This window comes from Microcebus murinus, chromosome 3 (genome assembly GCF_040939455.1).
Source record: "Microcebus murinus isolate Inina chromosome 3, M.murinus_Inina_mat1.0, whole genome shotgun sequence".
Taxonomy (NCBI): Eukaryota; Metazoa; Chordata; class Mammalia; order Primates; family Cheirogaleidae; genus Microcebus; species Microcebus murinus.
In genome coordinates this window covers 13,715,449-13,739,140 of record NC_134106.1, presented here as the reverse complement: position 1 = coordinate 13,739,140, position 23,692 = coordinate 13,715,449, and the positions used below count along the sequence as shown (strand labels likewise).

At 33.2% G+C, this 23,692-nt stretch overlaps 1 protein-coding gene across 1 annotated transcript in view; it reads right to left on the bottom strand.

Moving 5' to 3' along the window:
• Positions 1-3,599: 3,599 nt before the first annotated feature.
• Positions 3,600-23,692, bottom strand: part of GEN1 (GEN1 structure-specific endonuclease) — a 29,490-nt gene continuing 9,397 nt past the window's right edge. Inside the window, exons 5-15 of the mRNA XM_076000565.1 lie at positions 22,706-22,882; positions 21,426-21,536; positions 18,956-19,029; positions 16,483-16,574; positions 14,876-15,026; positions 14,528-14,564; positions 14,352-14,432; positions 13,261-13,391; positions 9,517-9,578; positions 7,798-7,938; positions 3,600-7,242 (exon numbers count right to left, since the gene is read on the bottom strand). Coding sequence (XP_075856680.1) covers positions 5,897-7,242; positions 7,798-7,938; positions 9,517-9,578; positions 13,261-13,391; positions 14,352-14,432; positions 14,528-14,564; positions 14,876-15,026; positions 16,483-16,574; positions 18,956-19,029; positions 21,426-21,536; positions 22,706-22,882 — 2,403 coding nt within the window. The 3' untranslated portion in view covers positions 3,600-5,896. The remainder of the gene's footprint in view (positions 7,243-7,797; positions 7,939-9,516; positions 9,579-13,260; positions 13,392-14,351; positions 14,433-14,527; positions 14,565-14,875; positions 15,027-16,482; positions 16,575-18,955; positions 19,030-21,425; positions 21,537-22,705; positions 22,883-23,692) is intronic.

Sequence of the window (23,692 nt, the reverse complement as noted above, 5' to 3'; positions counted from 1 at the left end):
AAGGAGGCTGCCTTCTGTAATATTATTTAAGCTGTTTTACCCTAAGTGCTACCAGCATAGCAGGAACAGCAGCCGATTTAGCTTCTTCACCTTCAGAAAGCAGGCATCTCACCAGGGCATCTTGAAATGGCTAACTTCGACTAGTGACCAAGCTAATCCATGCAACTGGATTTGGTCTTTCTCTACAGAGAACTGAAGAACTAAGACCCTGAATTCATCACCTATTAGCACCCATTCACTGAACACTTTCTGTGTCAGCCCCTCTGCTGGGTGCTACAGATTCAAGAATACAAAATAGTTTATCTGCCCTTTGGATGCTCACACTCTGGTGGGGGAAGACACAAAGGTAAACTAACACAAAACTATTTACCGGTAACATTTTAGAGGTGGTAGGGATCCATAGAAGCAATAGAAGCTTTCCTTAGAGAAGACTATGTTTACACTGAATCTTGATGGACAAATAACTTTGTGAAGCAGAGCCTTCCTGGATAGGGAGTTGGGGAATAAAAAAATAAGATTTGTTCCCTTTGCTCAAAGAGATGTCTTATCTGAGGGAGAAAGGCATTCTTAAAAAAAAAGAATATTGCCGGGCGCGGTGGCTCACGCCTGTAATCCTAGCACTTTGGGAGGCTGAGGCGGGCGGATCGCTCAAGGTCAGGAGTTCGAAACCAGCCTGAGCGAGACCCCGTCTCTACCAAAAATAGAAAGAAATTAATTGACCAACTAAAATATATATATATATACAAAACATTAGCCGGGCATGGTGGCGCATGCCTGTAGTCCCAGCTACTCGGGAGGCTGAGGCAGTAGGATCGCTGAGCCCAGGAGATTGAGGTTGCTGTGAGCCAGGCTGACGCCACGGCACTCACTCTAGCCTGGGCAACAAAGTGAGACTCTGTCTCAAAAAAAAAAAAAAAAAAAAAAAAAAAAAAAAAAAAAAAAAAAAGAATATTGTGCCTCCTACAGGGTAGGCATCAATTAGTATTTGTTGGATGAATGAATGAATGAAATGTGGTAAATACTATCATGGAAATATGTGCAATTTCTTTGGAACACAAATAGAGGAATTAATTCCACTTACAATTAGAGGAAAGTTATGACATTTGAGCTGGTTCTTGGTAGATGAAGAGGAGTTTTTCTAGCCAATAAGGAAGCAGCAAGCATTTCAGGCAGGGATATCTGTTCAGGAAATAACAAAAGGTCTTAGTGGCTAGAGCTGAGGTTTATGGCTTTGAATGTCAGAAGCTGAAGAGACAGGTTGGGGCCAGGCTGCCGCAGCCCTGTGAGCCACACTGAAGTACTAAGACCACATCTGCAAGGAAAGTGCAGCCACTGCCAGTACAGGCTCCACAGGGAAGGGGAAGAGGGTCAATTGTACATTTAGTGGTTATTGTGCCAAGCACTATTCTAGAATTATATGAACAGAAAATAACTAAATCTTTGTTCTCATTAAGTTTGCACTCTAGTTTGGGAAATACACAATGAAACAAACAAAACCAACATTTATAATGACAGGAGATAAAATGATTAGGAAAAACTCTCTGAGATGATATTTGAGTCAAGACTTGAATGAAGTATGGAAACATAAATACAGGGAACTGCCTTTACTAGTGAATTAGGAGATCTGAGTTCTAGTTCCAGCTTTAGCCTTTTCCAGCTGGGTGATCTGGAAAAATTATTTAAAACTCACTGGGCCTCCAGCTGGCTGTTATGCACAGAAAAGCATAAGAGCTTTGCACAAAGTTGGTGCTCACCAAATGTTGGGTGATTGGATGAATACTAATAACCAAATTATAAACAAACACTTTATTCTTTTTGCAATATTATAACCTTAGGTCAAATGCCATGTCTGTTAGGATCCCTTGTGTGATCATGCTAACCTAGAGAATTTCCCTTTTCTGAAAACACCTCTCCCATACTCACACTGCCCTTACTAGAGTGTTATGGTATTCACATTTTTACGTAAAGGGCAGTGGTTGGCTGTATTCAGCTGGAATCCAAATCTGAAAGTTAGTTCTTTCCAAATGATGATAATTGACATAGCTACCATTTACTGAGAGCCTCTAATGTGTCAGTGGTGGTGGCCACTTTACAGATATTAAAAGATACCACTCACCACTCTATCTCTAGGGTCTAGCAAATGCCTGTCACATAATAGATGATATTCCATAAATATTGAATAAATGAGTCTCAGAAAAGTCAGAAAATGTCTCCAAGGTCACAGAGAATACCTGTTAGAAAAGAATCTGAAACTAGGCAGTTTCAAGAGAATTTGAAACTGACAAGGATTGGGCCACACTACCCAAAAGAAAAAAGTTGGGTTGTCCTTATTGTGAAATCTGGAAGAACAAACCCCAACGTCTTAAGACTAATCATACCAAACCTAGAGTAGGGCCTCAGTGTGGAGCCAACTGAAAGAAACCAATTGCAGGATCCTAGTGGCTGGAGACAGATCTTTGGCAGAGTATTTAAAGGGAAACAAGGTATCCTCAACAAGATGGTCAATGGAAGTGATAAGCAAATACATAGGCAACTTATGACAAAATTAACTGACCAACACTTAAATGCACATATAGTAGTAACATTTATTGGGTGTTGGGCAATTTAGAGTGGGGAGGAGGGGATGGGTATATTCACACCTAACAGGTGCAATGCACACCACCTGGGGGATGGACATGCTTGTAGCTCTGATTCGGGTGGGGCAAAGGCAATATATGTAACCTAAAACATTTGTACCCAAGTAATATGCGGAAATAAAAAAAAATTGATATAGACGTGACATCATGCCCAGATTAGCAAGGAACATGAACAACATGAAATGCTTTAAAAAGGATTGGATAACCTGAACAAGGAAAACAGAGAAATCCTTAAGTGAAATTGGACATTTATGCCTGTATTAACTACATATCAAAATGAATCCAGTCATACCCAAGTAATTTTGTTGTTTTCATCTCATAAAATCTCAAGTTAAGAACGCCTCTAGATATTGTTGTAAGTATTAATGATTATCTGGACCGGATGGTTAAACTATTAATATCATAGCCCAGACTGAACAAATCAAGATAAGCAGACCTCTGGAGGAATGTTTTAATAGGGACTTTTTTCTAAATATTTAAAACTTTGCAATACAGTCCTTATAGAGTTGTTAAGATGATAAAAGGTTTGTAAAGAACCTAGTTGAGCACTTAGCACATAGCAGGTACTCAACATGTTTTTTCTGTTTCTCAGCAATTTGGGGTGCTTCCACCTTTTGGCTATTACATATAATGCTGCTATGAACATTTGTGCATAGGTTTTCATGTGGATATATGTTTTCATTTCTCTTGGGTACATACCGGGGAGTAGAACTGCTAGATCATATGGTAACTCTGTTTAATCATTTGAAAAATTTCCAGACTTTATCTAAAGTGGCTGCCCCATTTTACATTTCTACCAGTAAGTTATGAGGCTTCCAGTTTCTCCACATCGTCACCAACACTAGTTATTATGTCTTTTTTATTCTAATCATTCTATTGGGTGTGCAGTGGTATCTTGCGATTTGATTTGCATTTTCCTGATGATTAATGATATTGAGAATTTTTTTTTTTGAGACAGTCTCACTGTCACCCTGGGCTAGAGTGCCATGGCATCAGCCTAGCTCACAGCAACCTCAAACTACTGGGCTCAAGCAATCCTCTTATCTCAGCCTCCCAAATAGCTGGGACTACAGGCGCACACCACCACACCAAGCTAATTATTAGTATTTTTTGGTAGCGACAGGTCTCACTCTTGCTCAGGCTGGTCTCAAACTCCTGACCTCAATCCATATTCCCACCTCGGCCTACGAGAGTGTTAGAATTACAGGCATGAGCCACTGTGCCCGGCCAGTATTGAGAATTTTAAAATATACTTATTGGCCATTTGTAAATCTTCTTTGGAGAAATATCAGTTCAGATATTTTGTCCATTTTTAAGTTGTCTTTTTATTATTGAGTTGTAAGAGTTCTTTATACAAGTCCTAAAAGATACAAGTCCCTTATCACATATGTAAATATTTCTCCCATTCCATAGGCTGTTTCTTCATTTTCTTGATGGTGTCCTTTGAAACACAAAAGCTTTTAGTTTTGATGAATTTCAATTTGCATATTTTTTCTTTTGTTGTCTGTGCTTTCGGTGTCACATTTAAGAAACCCTTGCCTAATCCAAAGTCAAGAGATTTATACCTATGTTTTCTTCTGAGAGTTTTATAGTCTTGCATTTATGTCTTTGATCCATTTTGAGATCATTTTTTATATGGTATTAGATAGGGATCAAATGTTTTTTTACGTGGATATCCAATAGTTCCAGCAGACTATTTGTTGACTGTTATTTCCCCATTGAATCATCTTGGAACTCAGGTTGAAAATTAGTTGAGCATAAATGTGAGGTCATATTTCTGGACTCTCAATTCTATCCCATTGTTCTATATTGACCTATATGTTTACATCAGTACAACACACTCTTCATTATTGTAGTTTTATGGAAGGGAGGATAAGTCATCCAACATTTTTTTTACGATTGTTTTGGCTATTCTGTGTTTCTTAAATTTCCATATGAATTTAGAATCAGCTTGTGAGTTTCTGTAAAGAACCCAGCAGAATTAATAGGGACTGCACTGAATCTGTAGATCAACTTGGGGAATACTGCCATCTTATGTTTTCTAATCCATGAACATGGGATATCTTTCCATTTATTTGGTTTTCTTTAATTTCTTTCAACAATGTTTTCTAGTTTTAAGTAAGTTTTGCACTTCTTTTGTGAAATTTATTCCAAAGTATTTTATTCTTTTTGATGCTGTTTTAAGTAGAGCTATTTTCTTAATTTCATTTGGTTTATTCCCTGTGGGTATATAGAAATACAATTGTTTTTTGTATATTGACTTTGTGTTCTACGACCTTGATGAATTCATTTATCAGTTTTAATAGTTTTTTAGTGGATTCTTTAGGATTTTCGATATACAAAATCTCATCATCTGCAAATAGAGATAGTTTTACTTTTTCCTTTCCAATCTGGATGCCACTCTAGAATTTTTGAGTGCTAAATAAATTAATGTAAGACTTAATATTTGGAGGTATTAAGTCAATAATGAAGAGAATCATTTTTAAAACAAAAGGTAGAAAAAAGTGCTATAGAAGAAACCAGAAAAACCAAAGAACTGGAAGCAAGAAAACTGGTTCCCACAACATTAATTACCTATGTGATCCTGAGCAAGTTTCTAATCCTTTTCTTGTTTATGTATTTGACTTTCCAAATCTTTCTCCATCTGATATTCCTGTGAACTTCTGGGGATATGGAAAGAGTTACTTTGCTCAGTTTACTCAGCCATTACAATCATAAATTTTTACTAAATATATTGACATCCTCTCTCCTTTTCCATTTTTACCCCTCATAAAGGAGAATAAGATTAACAAAAGTTGAAGAGCCCACTAATGGTATTTTCAAACTGAGGGAAAATATAACTCTCAGGAAAGGCACAATGGGAGATATTGCAAGAGTGTAGACAATTATAAAGTTATCCTCTTGGGAATAAGCAAGAATATAAATAAATACTTTAGAGGCTTGTGGAAATAGAAGTAAAAATGAGCATATGGATAAAGCACTCTGTCAAATACTAACATTTATAAAATATAACTAAAGAAAATAAGGATTTTTAAAATGACAAAAAATGTCTTATAAAAATATACATTATCTGAAGTTTTCACCACATAGGATCACCTTTTAAAACCAAAATTTTAGGTAACATTTTTTATTACAATTTTGATTAAAATGGCAAAATTGTTTCATGACATATAGAACATTAAATTTTTCTACCAAACATTAACTAGACACCTTCCCTCCGCCTCTGCTAATGCTGACAGTACTAAAATAATAAGTTATACTCAAGTATTTTCAATTGCATTGCAAGTGCTTTGGAACCTTAGTTTTAATCTCTGGCTTAAAGGAAGAGGACTATCCAAACAAATACTAGAGTCGTCTTCTTTCTTATGACATTGTAGAAAACTCAGAGAACTTTTTGCTGGATCTTGGAAATAGTTTTCTTCATTTCCAGCTTCTTTGTAAGACCTGACACACTGTTCAGTTTCTTTGATATGTATCTTAGGGCTACTCAACTTTAGGTCAATTTCTTTGAATTGGGCTGGATTGTGCTTCTGAGATCTGTGCTTCACTTTTTGAGTTGTGTACTTGGCTTTCCCAAACACCGAGGCACTTTCTTCATCAGAGGAATGTCTGTCAAGGCAAACACTCTTCTTCATTACAATTTTCTGAGTGGTTTGCATGTCAACTTTTCTTCCATGATCTAAAATAGTATTTGGTGGCTGAGCTGTATTAGTGGAGGTCTTCACAACTGGGTTATTAAAATAAGGTATAGAAGTATTGACTTTATAGTTTCCTTGAAGTAGTTGGTCTCCTTTTAGAACTTTAGAGTTTCTGGATTCATTTTGCAAATGACTTCCTGGAAGATGCTTTGAAAGACATGATGGACAATCACAACTACTATTACCAATGCAAGATTCTTTTACCCTAAGTAGGGATGTTTTCAGGTTGACATCCGGATGTACATTATCTTGAGTATATGATGATTTTATATATATTCGTTCCTTTAAAGGCAAATCCTGAAGATATAAATCTCCAATGCCCGAAAGTAGATGCTCTTCAGGGCTAATCTTATGAAGATCCCAATTCAACACTTTATTGACATCTGTGGTGCGTGTTCCTGATTCACATAACAATTGTTCTGGGATATTTTCAAAGCCATTGGGGATAACTGATAGCTCTGATTCAAGTTCTGATTTTAAACCATGAGAGAACGTGTTCCTTAGAATAGCTGGAGAATTACTAAAAGAAGTACCTTCCCAGTCAATGGTGCTCAAGTGTAGATCAGCAACCACAGACATATTATGAGATGAGGTACTGGGTTGACTATGTTCTGAAGTTAAAGACTTATCGACACCTTTAATTTGCTGTATAGCCAAAGGTCTTGGAGAAGATATGAACTGTTGTTCTTGTGTATTCAAACAGGGAACATCTTCAGGTAAAAGCAAGCTATTCAATGAGGCAGAAATAGATTCCCGTGGTAATGTAGGATCAGGAGAAATTTCCAAATCTAAGTTGGAATTTGGCTTAGGAAAGATTTCACATGTGGGTTTTAAAGTCATGTGTGACTTAAAACTCACTACATCATCTGATTCTGGCAAATTGTTTTCTTTAGGTGTAATTTTCATACCTAAAAAGAAAAAATATATAATTAACATCTATTTTCTTTCTTTACCTTGCATTTAAAAAATAAAGAGTTCAGATGGAAATCTTCTATATGAGCAGTTTTTTTGTGTGTGTTTTGTCTCAGTGCATTCCTACAAATATTATAAAATATTTTCCTCTGGAAACGATGTGTTTTTTTTTCCTTTTTCCTAACCACTAGACCACCAGGGATGGAACCAATGTTATAAATTATAAATGAGTTGTTTTCCTTAATGAGTTCTGGGAAATAAAGAAAATGTATTTAAAACCCAAATTATGTTATGCACAGTAGTTGCTCAATAATTGGTTAGTATCATTATTACTATTAACGCTTGGTTAAGTTAGTAGACACAGAGCAGGATCGTTTACTCCTGGCAACTTTAAAAGAAAGTATGTGAAGATAAAGAAACAAGAGTATAACTCTAACTCTTCATGTTTTAAAACTTTCAGTAAAATTTAGACAAAATAGATTCTAACAGAATAGGTGGCTCTTCTGTGACATTTGTGTATGGCATAAATAGATACCAAACCCAATACTTACTTTTTTGTTTCTTCTTTTTAATTTCTAACTTTTGTTTTTGATAAACAGCAACAATCTCAGGGTAGGCTGCTTCAAACAATGATTCTTCTTCAATTGTTAGAACTGATTCTTCATGTTGTTTATCTTCTACAGCATAATGTTCTAGAAGATTAAAAATACAGCAAAACAGCCTTAATTACAAATCTAAAAAATTCAATTTTACCTGGTAACTAATAAGTTTACCAGGCAAACTAAGTCATCCACAAATGGAAAATTCATTGCAAATATTGCTTTGTAAAATCTCTATTCTAATAATCTGTTGATACTCGTACAGAATGTATTTTCTTTTGCCTGGCAAGAACTGGTAGGAGATTCTTTTTAAATTAGAAATTTAAATTCTCTTGTTTCAGAGATGGTAATAGCAGCTTAGAGAATAGAAAACTTTGTTTAGATAAGGTTGGTTTTAATTTAGTTTAGTTAGTGTTAAAATTCCAGGTAAGGAATGAAATAGACTTAACATCAGCTTTCTTTAGTGAAAGCTTCTGAAAAGAACAGAATTGAAAGGATCATCAAAACTATTATTGTTCTTCAAATTACTGTTTCATAAGTTATCGATTGACCTTAGTCTTATTAGACTCACAAGCATCTGATAACTGAAAATGAGAATGTTTATATGCAAGTTTATGATATATAAAAAGTACTCTAGATTTTTGTGCTTTTTCTATAAGTGGGCAAAACTATGTAAGAAGCCAAATTATAATGAAAATATTGATAAGTTTAAGCAGAAACAAAGGAAATACATGATCTTAAAGTGCTTCTTAGTTAAAACTAGCCTGGGGTACATTTTCTCTCTCTCTTGAGAGAGAGCTCCCATAAGGATGAATAAAAATGGGTACTTGATCCTTAGTTCTAGATAGAAGAGAGATGTACTGCCAATCTGGGTTAATATCATTTTCTTTCCTGAAAATATACTGTTGGTGGAATTGTTCTTAAACAGTTTTCAAAATTCTTCAGCCTTCTATCTTCCTATTACTACTTAGAATGGTTTGTCTAATTCTTTATAATTTTATCCTTCAGAGTTATCTATAGCTTAAACTTTCATTGACAAATCTATTCTCTTACTCATTCAAATAGAATCATACAATTTAATTTCTAAGTCAAATAGAAATCAACTTGGTATCATTTTTCCATTATAGATTATCTGTGCTTCTCTTGTCTCCAGTTTGGGAGCTAATTCAGAGTTCACCGTATCTCTGTAGCAAAAAAAAAAAAAAAAAAAAAAAAGGGCAATTTGACAATTATAAATTCCCTAAAATTCCCTAAAGAGAGTAAAGAGAGGAGAGAATGTGTATTCCAGGTGCTATTTAGCAATCTCAATTTCTTGAGATGCAGCTATACATGAAATCCAATGACCAGACCATCTGTAGAAGCATTTTCTTGAGAAACATAAATCAAAACTATTTTGGTATTGTTTTCTTAAACATTAAAAAAGAAATGTCAAATTAGGACATTAAATAAAATCAGTTAAAGTTTATTATATTTACTATTAGTCAAAGCCTATTTAAGATAACACAGGGCTCATGCACCTCATATTAATTATATATGAAATTAATCCATGGTACATGAGACAGGTTTCATCTTTATTCTTCACACACATATTGTGTATATATGTGTGTGTGTATATATATATATATTTTTTTAATGTTTTAAATTAAACATTTTCCTTAAGTAAATACATACCAGGCTTTTCCCATTCTATTTCAAAGCAATGAACTCCATTTCTGATTCGGGTCCTAACAATTCTGAAAAACAAATTCATCTAATGACATCTAATTGCTTAAGTTATTTGGAAGTTTTCAGTTAGTAACCTGAATAGTTTCATTTCTATTTATTTTTATCTAAGTAAAAATATGTTAAGGAATTACTGCCTTGTTATGCCTTTGACTAGTTTATACAAAAGATAATTTTATTGTTAGGTGCAGAGAATTTATAATTGTTAGATCTTCTTAGTATATTGTTCCTTTCGTTCTTATGTACTTATGCAGGGTTCCTCTTTTCCAAAACAATAATTTTTGTTTTAAAGTCTACTTTGTTATATGACTTTGGTAAGTACAGTATTTTCCTTATAAATCTTAAAATGTCCTATTTTGAAATTTGGTGTATCTTGTTCTGCATGTGTCTTATAAGCAGAATATTGCTTTATTTTATTTATTTATCCCATATAATCTGTCTTTTGATAAATGAGTTTAATCCACTTACATTTATTGTGATTATTGATACAGCTGGACTCACTCATTCATGCATCTTATTTTTTGTTTTCTATTACCAGCTTTTTGGTAATAGAAAAGGGTTGCTACTTCCCTTTCCTCATGCCTGTATTCTTTTAGCTTGATAGCTTTACTTTCCTTTTTTAATTGTGCTGGTTGGGAAGACAGAAGTTGTATTTTTTTTCTTTTTCTTTTAGAGCAACATTCTTGCCTGTTGCCCCAGTTAGAGTGCAGTGGAGTCATCATAGATCACTGTAACTTCAAACTCCTGAGCTCAAGCGATCCTCCTGCCTCAGCCTCCTAAGTAGCTGGGCCTACAGGCACATGACGCCACACTTGGCTAATCTTGTCTACTTTTAGTAGAGATGGGGTCTTGCTCTTGCTCAGGCTGGTCTTGAACTCCTGAGCTTGAGTGATCTTCCAGGCTCAGCCTCCCAGCATGCTAGTATTACAGGCCTGAGCCACCATGCCTGACCTGTATTTTTATAAGTACTCTTAAGTGTTTAAATGTATACTTTGGGAGTTTTAGTTTATCACTATCATCTTATATTAAACATTTTGCAAATACTTATATACATAATTTTTTTCTAGTCAGTTTATTAAATTAGTGAAATATATCTTATCAATTTCTGTGTTGACCTCTGATTCCTGTAATCCACATCTTCCCTTTGGGTTCATTTTTTCTTCCTAAAGTATATTCTTTAATAGTGCTTTTAATGAGAGTGTATGAGTGGTAAACTCTCTTAATCTTCATATGTCTTGAATATGCCTTTCCTGTGAACAATGTTTTAATGATTTCAAGTTTGCAAATTATTTTTACTCAGTACTTTGAAATATCACTCCATCATCTTTCCCATGATTAGATGTTATGAAAGACGTGTGCTATCAGATTGTCATTCCTTTGAAGTTATCTTTTTTCTTTGATATTTCCCCACCAAAGTTTTTATTTTAAAAATCTTCAAACCTTTCAAAAAGTTGCAAGAATAGTGCAATGAATACTCACATCCCTTCAGAAAGACTTATCAATTGTTAGTATTTTGCCACATTTACTTTCTCCATTTAAAAGTTAGTTGCAAACATGTCTCATGACATATCATCCCTAAATATTACAATCTATTCTATGTATTCTCCTACATAGCCACAGTACAGCTATCACACTCAGGAAATTTAACATTGATACATTATGTGGCCCATATTCAAATTTCCCCAGTTGTCCTAAAAAAATGTCTGTTATGGCTAAAAAACAAATTCAGAATCCAATCAGAATCACAACAAATTGCTTGAATTGTCATGTCCTTTAATCTCTTTTAATTCAGAAAAACTTTCTGAATTAAAACATTCAGACACTCATATTTTTGAAGAGCCCAGGATGGTATTTCTACAGAATGTTCCATGTTTTGGATTCATTAGATTGTTTTCTCATGATCAGATTCAGATTAAACACTTTTGGCAAAAATATTATATAGATGATGTAGTGTCTTTGTTGGCCTATTATTGGGTCATTAATCATTTAATCAAGCTACACTGGATTTCTCCACTTTTTTTTTTTTTCTTTTGAGACAGAGTCTTGCTCTGTTGCCTGGGTTAGAGTGCTGTGGCATCAGTCTAGCTTACAGCAAACCTCAAACTCCTGGGCTCAAGCAATCCTGCCTCAGCCTCCTGAGTAGCTGGGACTACAGGCATGCACCACCATGCCCAGCTAATTTTTTTTTATATATATAGTTTTTTAGTTGTCCAGCTAATTTCTTTCTATTTTTTTAGTAGAGACAGGGTCTTGCTCTTGCTCAGGCTGGTCTTAAACTCCTGAGCTCAAAGGATCCACTCACCTTGGCCACCCAGAGTGCTAGGATTATAGGCATGAGCCACCATGCCTGGTGGATTTCTCCACTTTTGATCATACTATTTTTCCTTGGTAATTAATCTGAAGAGTTAAACTTGACACTGACTATTCTTTTTCTCTAGCAATCTTTACCCAATGGTTTTAACATCCACTCACAATCCTTGTCCAGCTGATTTGGTACTTTTTAAGATTTTCCTTTTATCCTTGATGTTTACAATATGTCTTGGTATGGACTTATTTTTATTTACTGTGCTTTTAGTTGGAGTATATTTTTTTTTTGAGAACTTCTATCTTTCTCAAATTTTGGAAAACTCTCAGATGTCATCTCTTCAAAAATTACTTCACCTTTCCTTCTATTAGCTTCTAGAAGTAAATCTGAAACTCAAATTATTCTCCCTGTTAAAACTGCTCTGCAGTATATTTTTATCTGAGTCAAGATACCTTCTGTGTGACTTGATTAATACTGTCTTCCAATTCACTGATTCTTTTTGACCAAGTTCAGCCCAGAGTCCCATCTATTATTGCTTTTTATTTCAACAACTATTTTTCTTAAGATTCCAAACAGTTCACTTTTTATATCTATCCATTTAAAATTATTTCTACCCATTATTGTTTTATAATTTCACCTTCTGTTGCTTATGGATAAATGACTTTGTCCATTTCATTAAGCATTTTAGCATTCTGAAAGCCAAAAAAAAAAAAGCTTTTGCTAGATTGTTTTATAAAACTGGTTTAATCCAACGTGAATTCATGATCCAATTGTTGATTTTTAAAATATTATATTTCTTCATATTTCTTCTTCTTTTTTCTTCTGTTCTTTTATGTTTTAGCTGTCCTCACTTCTACCTCTCTTTTCGAGTAGTTTCCAGTGGGAAACTACTATATAATGATTACATGTGGAGGTTCTCAGTTTGAATGGCAGTTTGATATTTCCTAGATGTTGGGTAATTTAGTTAACCTCTCTTAGCCTCAGTTTTCTGGGCTTCAGGCAGCACTTAGTTAATTTTTTTATCACCTACACTAGCCTCTTATCTCCTGATAGGAACAGAAGAATTCTATTCTAGCTATTCGGTTTTAAGAAATAAGCCTGATTCTTGCACTTTTGGTCTCTGTTTTTCTTTTACCCTGTGGGGACTTACCTCTGGGATGATGTTGCTGCTCCCAGATCTAAGGCTCTGCAAAACCAGTTTTAGTCCCTACATTCACTTTACACTTTCGTTCCTTTTCTGGTACATTGAAATAGTTATCTTGTTAAGCCTGGTTATATCTTTTCATAAGTATTTCTTTTTATAATCTTTTATTGAGAATATTTTAGATCATAAGACATGCAAATGGAAACACAGCGTCTTCATCACACCATATTTTAAATTATATTACCGAATCGGTTGTAGTTGATTAGAGTTCCTTCTACCAAGCTTTCTTTCTGTCATGTCATAATGGGTCAAAAGCACCAACAATTTCTCACATGCATAGTGATTGGGCCACTCCATTTTTTCAAGAGTAAATCTCTGTAAACATAATAAAAACAAAACAACAAGATGTTATCTCTTGGAGACAAATAGTACTCTTGGGTGATACTACTTTTTCCTTTGGAATTAATACTAGTTAAAGTGGTATCAATTAGAATATTCTGAGAAAGAATGATGAGCCTCTAAGGAGGAAGTACTATATAATGATTAAATGTGGGGGTTCTCAGTTTGAATGCCAGTTTGATGTTTCCTAGATGTTGGGTAATTTAGTTAACCTCTCTTAGCCTCAGTTTTTCTATCTGTAAAGTTGAAATAATAAAACCCAGCTCACAGATTATGAAGACTAAGTGAGATTACATATAAAGTGTTAAATATAACAGTAAATGTTAAGTGTGCAATAAATGTTGGCTGTCATTATTAATATGATTTTTGGCAGTGATAAGTTATAAGTAGCTATAACTTATTGAGCCATTCTGTGCACCTAGCCACTATATTAGAGGTTAACATAAATAACCTTATTTAATCCTCAGGGTGATTTCATGAGATAAGTAATATTATTTCTATTTTGTGGACAATACATATCCAGGATCACACAGTAAATGAAATACTGTCCAAATCTAAATTTAAATCACTGGTTTCAAAATCCCAATACTTTTATAAACTATATTGCCTTCTATAATAATATACTTCATCCTGATATTTTCTGTTTCTTAGTCCCTCTTCCTTCAACATATCCCTGGATACAATATATCTATATATAATAATTAAGGGTTCCTCTAAAGAATAGCGTAATTGTAGTTTGTTGTGTGGTCTGCAAAGTATGGCCACTATGTGGCAAAGGAGAGAGGATTAGAAATAAACACTGAAAAATATATGGTCAGTCAATAGTTGCCTGTTTTAATTTTTAAAATTCCTCTTAGATCAATCAAAGTGAACATTTCTTCCTACCTTTCCAGTATCTAACTTCATACTGTAAAGTAAGAATTTATTTTCAGATACCTGAAACAATAGTAAATCAGGTCTTTGGGACCTGATTACCTTCACCAATTTATCCTTATTCAAAAGGAATTCTTGAATAACCTAGCAAAAAAAAAAAAAAAAGAAAATAGGAATTGAGACTTCAAGACTTCTTAGAAAGTTTCTAAAATAAACACAGTTGAATTATTGGTTATTACCTCATGGAATGGGAATCCCTCACAATTGCAAGCTTTCCTGAAAATAAATTATATACATGTTATTACTATAACCAGGCAATTTTGTACAGACTTTGAAATCATCTACTTTGATTTTAATAAGAAATGTCCATGTATATAGTATCTCGGTCATCAAGCTTCTCTTTGAATAACTATTACATTACTATCTCCTGCAATAGCTGAATTCTTGAACAGAATCAAGAAAAGGATTTTGTGAAACATGTAACTAATCTAGACATGTGGGAAAAGATTATGTGGAAATAATTCAACCACAAGTATATATATATGTAGGTTGTGCCAGAAAAAAATGAATCTTAAAAAAAACCTTACCTCTTAATATTGTTCTCTACTCCATTTAGTTGCCTATCATGTTCTGTACGGTGCCACTCACAAGGACAGCAGTATTCATAATCATGTGGTTCACAGTATCTATCACTTTTACATAATTTGCATCCATTACGTTCGTGATCCTTAGGTGAACCTTTATGGAGATACGAAAAAGTATGGTTTTTACTGCTCTTGACAATTATCTTCTATGTATATTTTTTGGCCTTTATCCAAATTTTCAAGAATTAATATTACCTAGCACATTACATAACATATAGAAGGCTTTCAACACATTTAACTTTAATAGAGTAATGGACACCATAGGAATTCTTATGATAGAGTAGACTTTGAGGTATTCCTACCACATGACACTTAAAAAAATTACTTTTCCATCTGAAAGTGTTAATTTGTAACTTGAAATGATATATTTACAATAATCAGCAATAGAACACTTTCTGGCTTAAGTGGAAGCTACATGCAAGAAAAGTAGAATGTAATTATTAGCAAAAAGGATTATTTACTTAATAGAATAATTCTAATAGAATGGTTTTTTTAATGAGCATATTAAAAGAACATAGCAGTTAATTACCTCTACTAGTATCTAGTTCTCAGTTATGTGTATAATTATTTCTAAACTATGTTTAGAACATAAACAAATTATAACTACAGCATGATTGTGGGAACCTAGTCCCCTTTAGAGGGAAAGTGTGATAATCTTCAACACTGTTTTGACAATATGGAAAAGCATTTATACTTGATATGACCTAAAATTGTCAATTATAAGGTACCAAAAAACTATAGAATGGTATCTTGTTTATAAAAACATTAATTTTCCTCCATGATTTCATCTATAATTTGACACTATTAACAAAAACATATTAAGACAAACCAATAAAGCAGAATTTCTCTTAAAAGATGAGTTAACATGATATCCTAATCTCTTTTGGCAATGAAAGGCTTTTTGATCCAGTATATGTTCAGCGATATCTTTTCTTACCAAGTCTAATGAAGAAGATCCAAGCTATTTTCAGTAATAGTGAACATGTCTTAGAAATTAGTTTTAATAAAGTCACTATCTTTACACAGTCACTATCTTCACACAATAAAAATGCATTATAGGACAATGATGAATCATTTAAACATATAAATATAAATCACTGATACAAAAACAAATGGTTTCAGTTCCATTTTCCCCAAAGGCTTATCACTATAATATATATAACATATATATTATTATATATAATACATATAAAATACATTATTTATATATATACTTAACAGTATATATATATTTAACATGGATTTCCACAGTAAAAAGATGATAATTCTAAGATTTAAGTATTTTGGTATTATAGTTTGAAACCTCACTTATCCTGTATTTATCACTTACATCACATTACTACATTCAATAAACATGTATTGAGTACCTACTATGTGTATATAACACAACACCTGACTCCAAGCAATTCCCAGTCTAATGGGAAAGACAATAGGAAACCCTTCAAGGTGCTATTTAATATAAGTATGGAAAAAGTGCTATAAGAACAGGAATGAAAACATGGGTGTCAGACATTGATATTCTAGAAATATCATTCTCTATGTTTGCTTACCTGGATGGGAACACACAGAGCAATGAGCTGGTTTTTTAGCAACCTGTGGTTGTGGGTTCGAGTAACAAGATGTTTCACTCCACTGATTAAACCTTAATAGAAAATGGTTTTTAAAAAAAGAAAAAAAATAAGGTCACAAAAATGCTATGATCTCAAGTATCAGTCTATTCTATTCTCTTCCATCTGCCTAATTATTTTCCCTTTGGTGGTAGATAAAGTTGTTGGCCAAGCCTAGGAAAACCCTCAGTCACAAGTTTTTTTTTTTTTTTTAGACAGGGTCTTGCTATGTTGCTATTCATAGCTGCGATCTCACTACTGACCAGCATGGGAGTTTTGACCTGCTCCATTTCTGACCTGGGCTGGTTTACCCCTCCTTAGGCAACCTGGTGGTCCCCTACTCCAGGGAGGTCATCATGTTGATGCCCAACTTAGTGTGGACACCCAATCGGCATAGCACACTACAGCCCAAAACTCCTGGGCTCAAGTGATCCTCTTGCCTTAGCCTCCCAAGTAGCTGGGACTACAGGTGTGTCCAGCACACCTGGGACTACAGATGTGTCCGGGACTACAAGTCCGGCAGTCACAAGTTTTAAATGTGGCCCAAGGACAGCAGAATTACAAGACAGGAGAATGTGTGTGTATATTTATATGTCTATATCTCTACATAAATGTATTAATATATATTAATTCAGCCTTTTTAAAAGAGAATCTTGTTAGTAAGCAAAATATGAATAGAATGATTTGTAAATGTCTGTTTTTGATCTCTGCTCTTTGTGCCAGAGTATAAAACAAACAGAATCTTGAACATGAACATTTCTTTATATCAGAAATAAGGGTAAAGAGTGACAGAAAAAATTAAATAAAACATTAATCTTCTAGGTAAAAACTGTTTCTTAAATATAGGACATTTGAAATGATTTCTTAATCTCTTATGCAAATAGAAAAATACTAGTACCTGTTCAATAAAAGATTTTAAGAGAAATGTATATTACTGTTAAGATATCTACTAATTAGAAGTTAATTTCATTTTTGGCTAAAGTTCCAGGTTAACATAAAAGCACCAATGGCATGGTTAGGTATTAATCATAAAATATACATGTTCTGAATTATGTTCTTCTATTTAAAGAGTTTGAAGTTTTAATAAAAAGCTAAATTCTCTCTTCAGTTCATTGTGTAGTATCTGGTACTTATGGAATTTCTAGCTCATCTACTACAAAGACTAAGTACAAACTTGCTAAAAATTAGCATTCATTGCTGCTGGATAAATAATAAATAGAACTTCAAAATATAAAAGTAACTAGGAGAAAAGTCAGTCTCAATTAATAAAAATTAGAATAATAGATAATTATAAAAGACATAATTTTATTATTAAGTGTTAAGGCAAACACTTAATGAAATGTTGCCAAAAGTACATATTTGCTGAAATTCTTTCAATAAGAATGGTTTGGAGTTAGCCAAGTACCATATTTACTTGCTTTTCCTTCTTTATATTATTCTTCACAATTCCCAAATGATTCCTTAACTCACCCCCATGCCAAAGTATACCTTTTCTTTCCTGCTTTGGCACAGTAATCACTGATGTCAATAATGGATTTATTGAAGTATTAGATTTATCAATAGATTTACAACTGAAAGAAAAGTATTATAGGAAGGAGTACAGTGATTTGAAATATTTTTTCATGGTCATTCCTTTCTCATTTCTACCTCTTAACATTTCTTTTCTAGCACTTGCTAACTCAAATCTATTAGAGGCCAAGACTGTTTTACATGTCCCAGTGTCCTACCTCCTTTTTCACTTATTCTATACCTTATCATCATTAATGTTAATTTTTATAAACCATTGCTTTCATTAAGTAAATATAATTCATATTTTTAAGACAGTAAATAAAGTTATAAATCGTTTATAAACTTCAATATAATCTGTATCTTGTTTTAAATCCTTAAATTGTAGAGTCTAAATGAATTAATGTATCACTAAATGTGTGGCTATAGAACAAAGGATAGTCAAATACATTTTTGATCAAACATTGTTTATTATTAGATATCTGCAACATGCCACAGACATTTCATTTATAGAAAGTAAATACAAATATCAAAGTAGAAAAGGCACAATTATTTCAATATCATGTTTATTTTTACCTGGTGGCAAAATAGTCTTAAATAGGCAGTGTTAAATTGCCAATGTTTTATAAATAAATGCATTTGACATCATACTAATTGTATTTAGTGAGCTAATAATATATTTTAGTGAGCTAATAATATATTTTTTACAAATATAGTATGGCTTAGAACATATATTTCCATCCTTTCTTTGGAAAACTTCAAAATAAATAGAAATAAATTACTTTAAATGAAAATATAGTTTAAAAATATCAAAACCCTTTTTGGGAAAACATCCTTTTTTGTAATATTCACTGTTAAGTTCAAAAAGAATAAAAGTCCAATGTCACAAGAAAAAGTAATTTTTATTTACCTCTGAAGTAAACTTTGCCCTTTCAAAATCTGTATAAGTTTTAATGCTTGCTCTTTTCCAACTCCAGGGACTCCCTTTCAGGAAGTGAGGGAAAAAATTTCAAATGTTAATGTCTAGGAATAGTTAAAAGTATAGTACTTTAATTCAATGGAATATTGTGCAGCTGAAAGAAAGAAGGACATAAGAAAGGATAAGAAAAGATGTGCCAAATATATTGATATGTGTAAAATGAAAATTGCATAATGGCATATGGTATGATCTGGATTTGTAAATTAAATGACAATTACATCGTTGGTCTATGTAAATAAAATATTCAGAGGGTTGTATACCAAAGCACTGATAGTGTTTATTTTAGGGAATGGAGGGATATAATTCTAGAGGGCTTTCATTATGTTAATTATTTTGATAATATTTTAATTTGATATAACTTAGTTATATTTATAATAATGAAAGAAGCAAATTCACTTAATTATATAAGCATTTAATATTTAAAGACCCAGATATCAAAAGAGAATATTGATATTAAAAGCTTAAATAAATTAAAACAAGTATGAATTTCCTACACATAAAAATTATAGCATAAATGTATATTCATGTCATAATTTCTGGTATAAATTAAGTTTCTAGCTACTATAAAAGTTTTTGAATATGTTCTTCTAAGCAGGGCTGCTATTTAGCCAGCATGCACTAGGATAGACACACCAGTGTTAAAATACTTTTGAACTGGTTAGTAAATAGCCACTGCCCAAACATCCTGAGTGCCTGGTTGCACAAGAGTCTCCTTTCTAACCTGAATGCCCCACTACCCACTTATACCCAGGATCTAGTTACAAAGAAGCTAGTCAGTGGTACAGCAGAGGGCATCCAGAAGTTTCCTCCTTATCTACAGCCTATGTCTTCAACATACAGGTTGTTAATATCATTCTTCCTGTATTAGCATTCAGCTTTATTTTAGAGACAGAGCTTCACTCTGTTGCCTGGGCTAGAGTGCCATGGCGTCAGCCTAGCTGACAGCAACCTCAAACTCCTGGGCTCAAGCAATCCTTCTGCCTCAGCCTCCCGAGTTGCTGGGACTACAGGCATGTGCCACCATACCTGGCTAAGTTTTTCTACATACTTTTAGTTGGCCAACTAATTTCTTTCTATTTTTAGTAGAGACAGGGTTTCACTCTTGCTCAGGCTGGTCTCATACTCTTGAGATCAAACAATCCGCCCGCCTCGACCTCCCAGAGTGCTAGGATTACAGGCGTGAGCCACCACGCCCGGCCTATCTTTAATTTTTTGAAGACAAATTGTCTTATTACGTAGTCTTAAAAATCTGTAAGTAGAACAATGTAAGTAGATAGCAGTTTTAGTTACAAAGGATACAAAAGTTCAAAATAGCTAAGGCTAATGTACAATATAAACACCATTGTAGATAAAGTTGGTTTCTGTGAGTTCAAGTTAGCAAATATTTTCTTAAGTTCAACACAGGGCCATTGCTAGATTTTAATCATGATAAAACTACGCACGGGAAATGGGAGTCTTCTATTTCAGAGGGAGAATTACAATAAATTAATGATCTGTGGTATTTAAAATGTTTCTTTCCTCCTGTTTTCTTACCAGTTTAAAAAAAAATTGTTGATTTCCCTACTGGCCACTGATGGTATAAATAATTTTATTATCCTGCTTTGTGTTCCTTTCTCCTAAGTTTGGGTGAAAAAAAAATTATATGGCATTTTCTGTTATACTTCTCTTGGGAACGTAGGTAAAATGAAGGATTTGTAAGGATACAGAGACGATCAGTAGGAACATAATTATGGGACTATATAATAAGACCTACAATACCAGTCATTTTATATTTTTAAACATTGTATTTAAGAAAATGGGATTATTCCCATAATTCTTAATCCATCAGTCACCTATTACATCTATTTGTTACAGAGTACCTGATTTTGCATCTTAAGATATAAATTAAATGTTTTCATGAATAAAACCTAATGCAACACTGGAGAGGCACTGAAGTATGAATGGCTTACCCCAATAATCATGTTGCTTAGCAACAGTAGTAACATTAAGCATGTGCACAGCTGGAAAGCCACAATTGATATTGAAAACTAAAAACCAGACAAAATAGTGATGGAAATTAACATTGGAATTATACAAGAAAAGAGTAATTTCTATATTTCTTTAAAAGGGTAGCTGAACTTGAATGTGAATCTCTTAATCTATAGAAATGATTTATTGAGATTCAAGCTGTGGTACTACTACTTATTATTCTATTCTTGCTTACAACATTCAGTGCCACAAGTCAGCTTTTCAATGACATCTGAAATACTGATCATTTTAGTCACTGAATAGCTTATTATGTCTAAAATTATATTTAAATTAGATTCCTAGTAATATAGCCATATTATATTCATATTTATACAACATATAAGGTACAAAAAGACATTATGAATAGTAAATTAACATGACAATTTAAGCTTACCTTTGGGAGATAATCACAGCCAAGAAGTATTGCTAGTCCAACCAGAGTTTCTCTATCCAAACCTAGTTTACTCTTGATAGAGGACATTGTATAACAGTCAACATGTGGATCCTAAAGAAAGTACAGATTTAGTTTAATCTCCAAAAATAAATATTTATACATTAAAACAGCATTACAAAAATGTTGAAGTTATCTTTAAATATTTAATTATTCACAAAAATTTAAACAGGAAAATTATCCTGATCACCATAATAAAATCTGATACTTTAATATATGGAAATAAAGTGATAGTTTCAAAAATGGCTTAAAAAATAAACTATAGTAATCAATTTGTTCCACTTTCTCGCTTTTTGGTGTCTAAAAAGAGTACATTTCCATCTTACAAAATTAAACATTGTAAAATATATTATATGCAGTAAACATTCCCTGTACTGCCATTGCCTAAAGTTAACTATCATTAATTCCTCAGTACATATTCTTCTAAAAAATTCATTTCCCTGACACTTATATACTAATATTTATTATTAACTTACTTTTAAGTAAAAGTAGGATTGCATAAACATACTCTTTTGCAACATTTTTGCCCACTAATACATCTGGATATCTTTTATGTCAATAGTACATATGCTTTTTAATGACTGCTTAGTATTACATCATATGGATCCCGGGCCAATGTTTCTCAATGGGGGAATACCAGCATTTTGGGAGAGAGAACACAATTTGCAGGTTTATCTTGCTTGGCCCCAATCTACCAAAAGTCTATAGTCTCCCTTGCCCAACCCTGAGTTGTTGCAACCAAAATGTCCCCTGGTAGTACCTCCCTGTCTGAGAACCGGGACTATAAAGTATTTAACCATTTCCCTATGAATGAACCATTTGGATTGTTTGCCAAATTTCTGTAATGATTAGCAATGCTAGAAGGAACATCTTTGTATATCTCTCCTTGCATATTTGGAGATGTATTTGAGAATGAAATACTAAAACTAGAGATTCTGAGTCAAAGCAGTACATTTCATATGTAATTTTGTGATGTATTATTGAAACTGATTTATAATTAAATAATGGGAGATAAGTCAAGTCCTCAGGAGATAAATCCACATTTCAAAGAGAATGAAGTATGTACGATTGTTTAATAACAGTGAACATTTTATTTAGTAATTGCTATGTGCCATTACACATAGGGATTGTAGTATTTTACATGTATTATTTCATTTAATCAGCCCTTTGAAAAAGGTAAACATTTTATAAACAAATGCTGAAAAGAGAAAGAAAAAAATTACCCTTGTATTCATAGTGAAATTCCTGTAAACGGTCTGGGCCCCATAAAGGAAGGCATCTCCGTCATTGGTGAGGCAGCCATCTACATGGCCACCAGCATTGAGGTAAGCACACATGGCTTCAGCTTCGCCAGCAGCTTGAACCCAGGGGATTCCTAAGCATTCTAGCATATCGAGGCACTGCAAACAAAAAGTAGGTGCAAGAAGTTAAACAATGTTTTTACTGCTAATTTCAGTGTTTAACTTACTTTTAAATGACACATATTAATAGTAACTATTTAGGTGTTTTAAAAATTAAGATATTGAAGAACACTTGGAAATTTGAACACTGATTGAATACTTGATAACATTAAAGAATGACTGCTGAACTTTTTTAGGTGTGATAAAAAGGACACCATGGTTATGTTTCTTTTTATTTCTTAAGAGTCATCTTTTAGAGAATGGTACTGAAATACCATTGATACAAATGATACAATTATGGATGGGATTTGCTTCAAAATAATATGGGAGTGGGGAAGTGGGTAAGGGTATATATGAAACAAGATGAGCCAAGAGTTGATAACTGTTTAAGATTGATGGCGGGTTACTTTTGTATTCATTTAAAATTTTCCGTAATAAAAAGTTAGATTTTTAATGTCAACTACAAAATAATCCATATTTGCTTTTCATTGTTTTGTTCAGTGCTATTCAGATTTTGGAAATATCTTTAAATAATAATCACATTAAGATTTACATCTATAAAGCTACAATAATTTTTCTCATATGATAGTCAGCTCCATATGAATCCTTCCAAAAAAGATGCTATTACACAATTTGGGCTTGAGGCTTTAAAGTTTTCTTCTTCTTCTCATTTTGCCTCCCCTATACAATGAAATTATCATATTGTGGGAAATCAAATCTGGGTCAGTTGTTGGTATCCTCCTAGGAAACCAAATGTCTGTGTAGGATGCTTATACCATTTTGCTGATGCACAAAGAATCTGCTATGTGT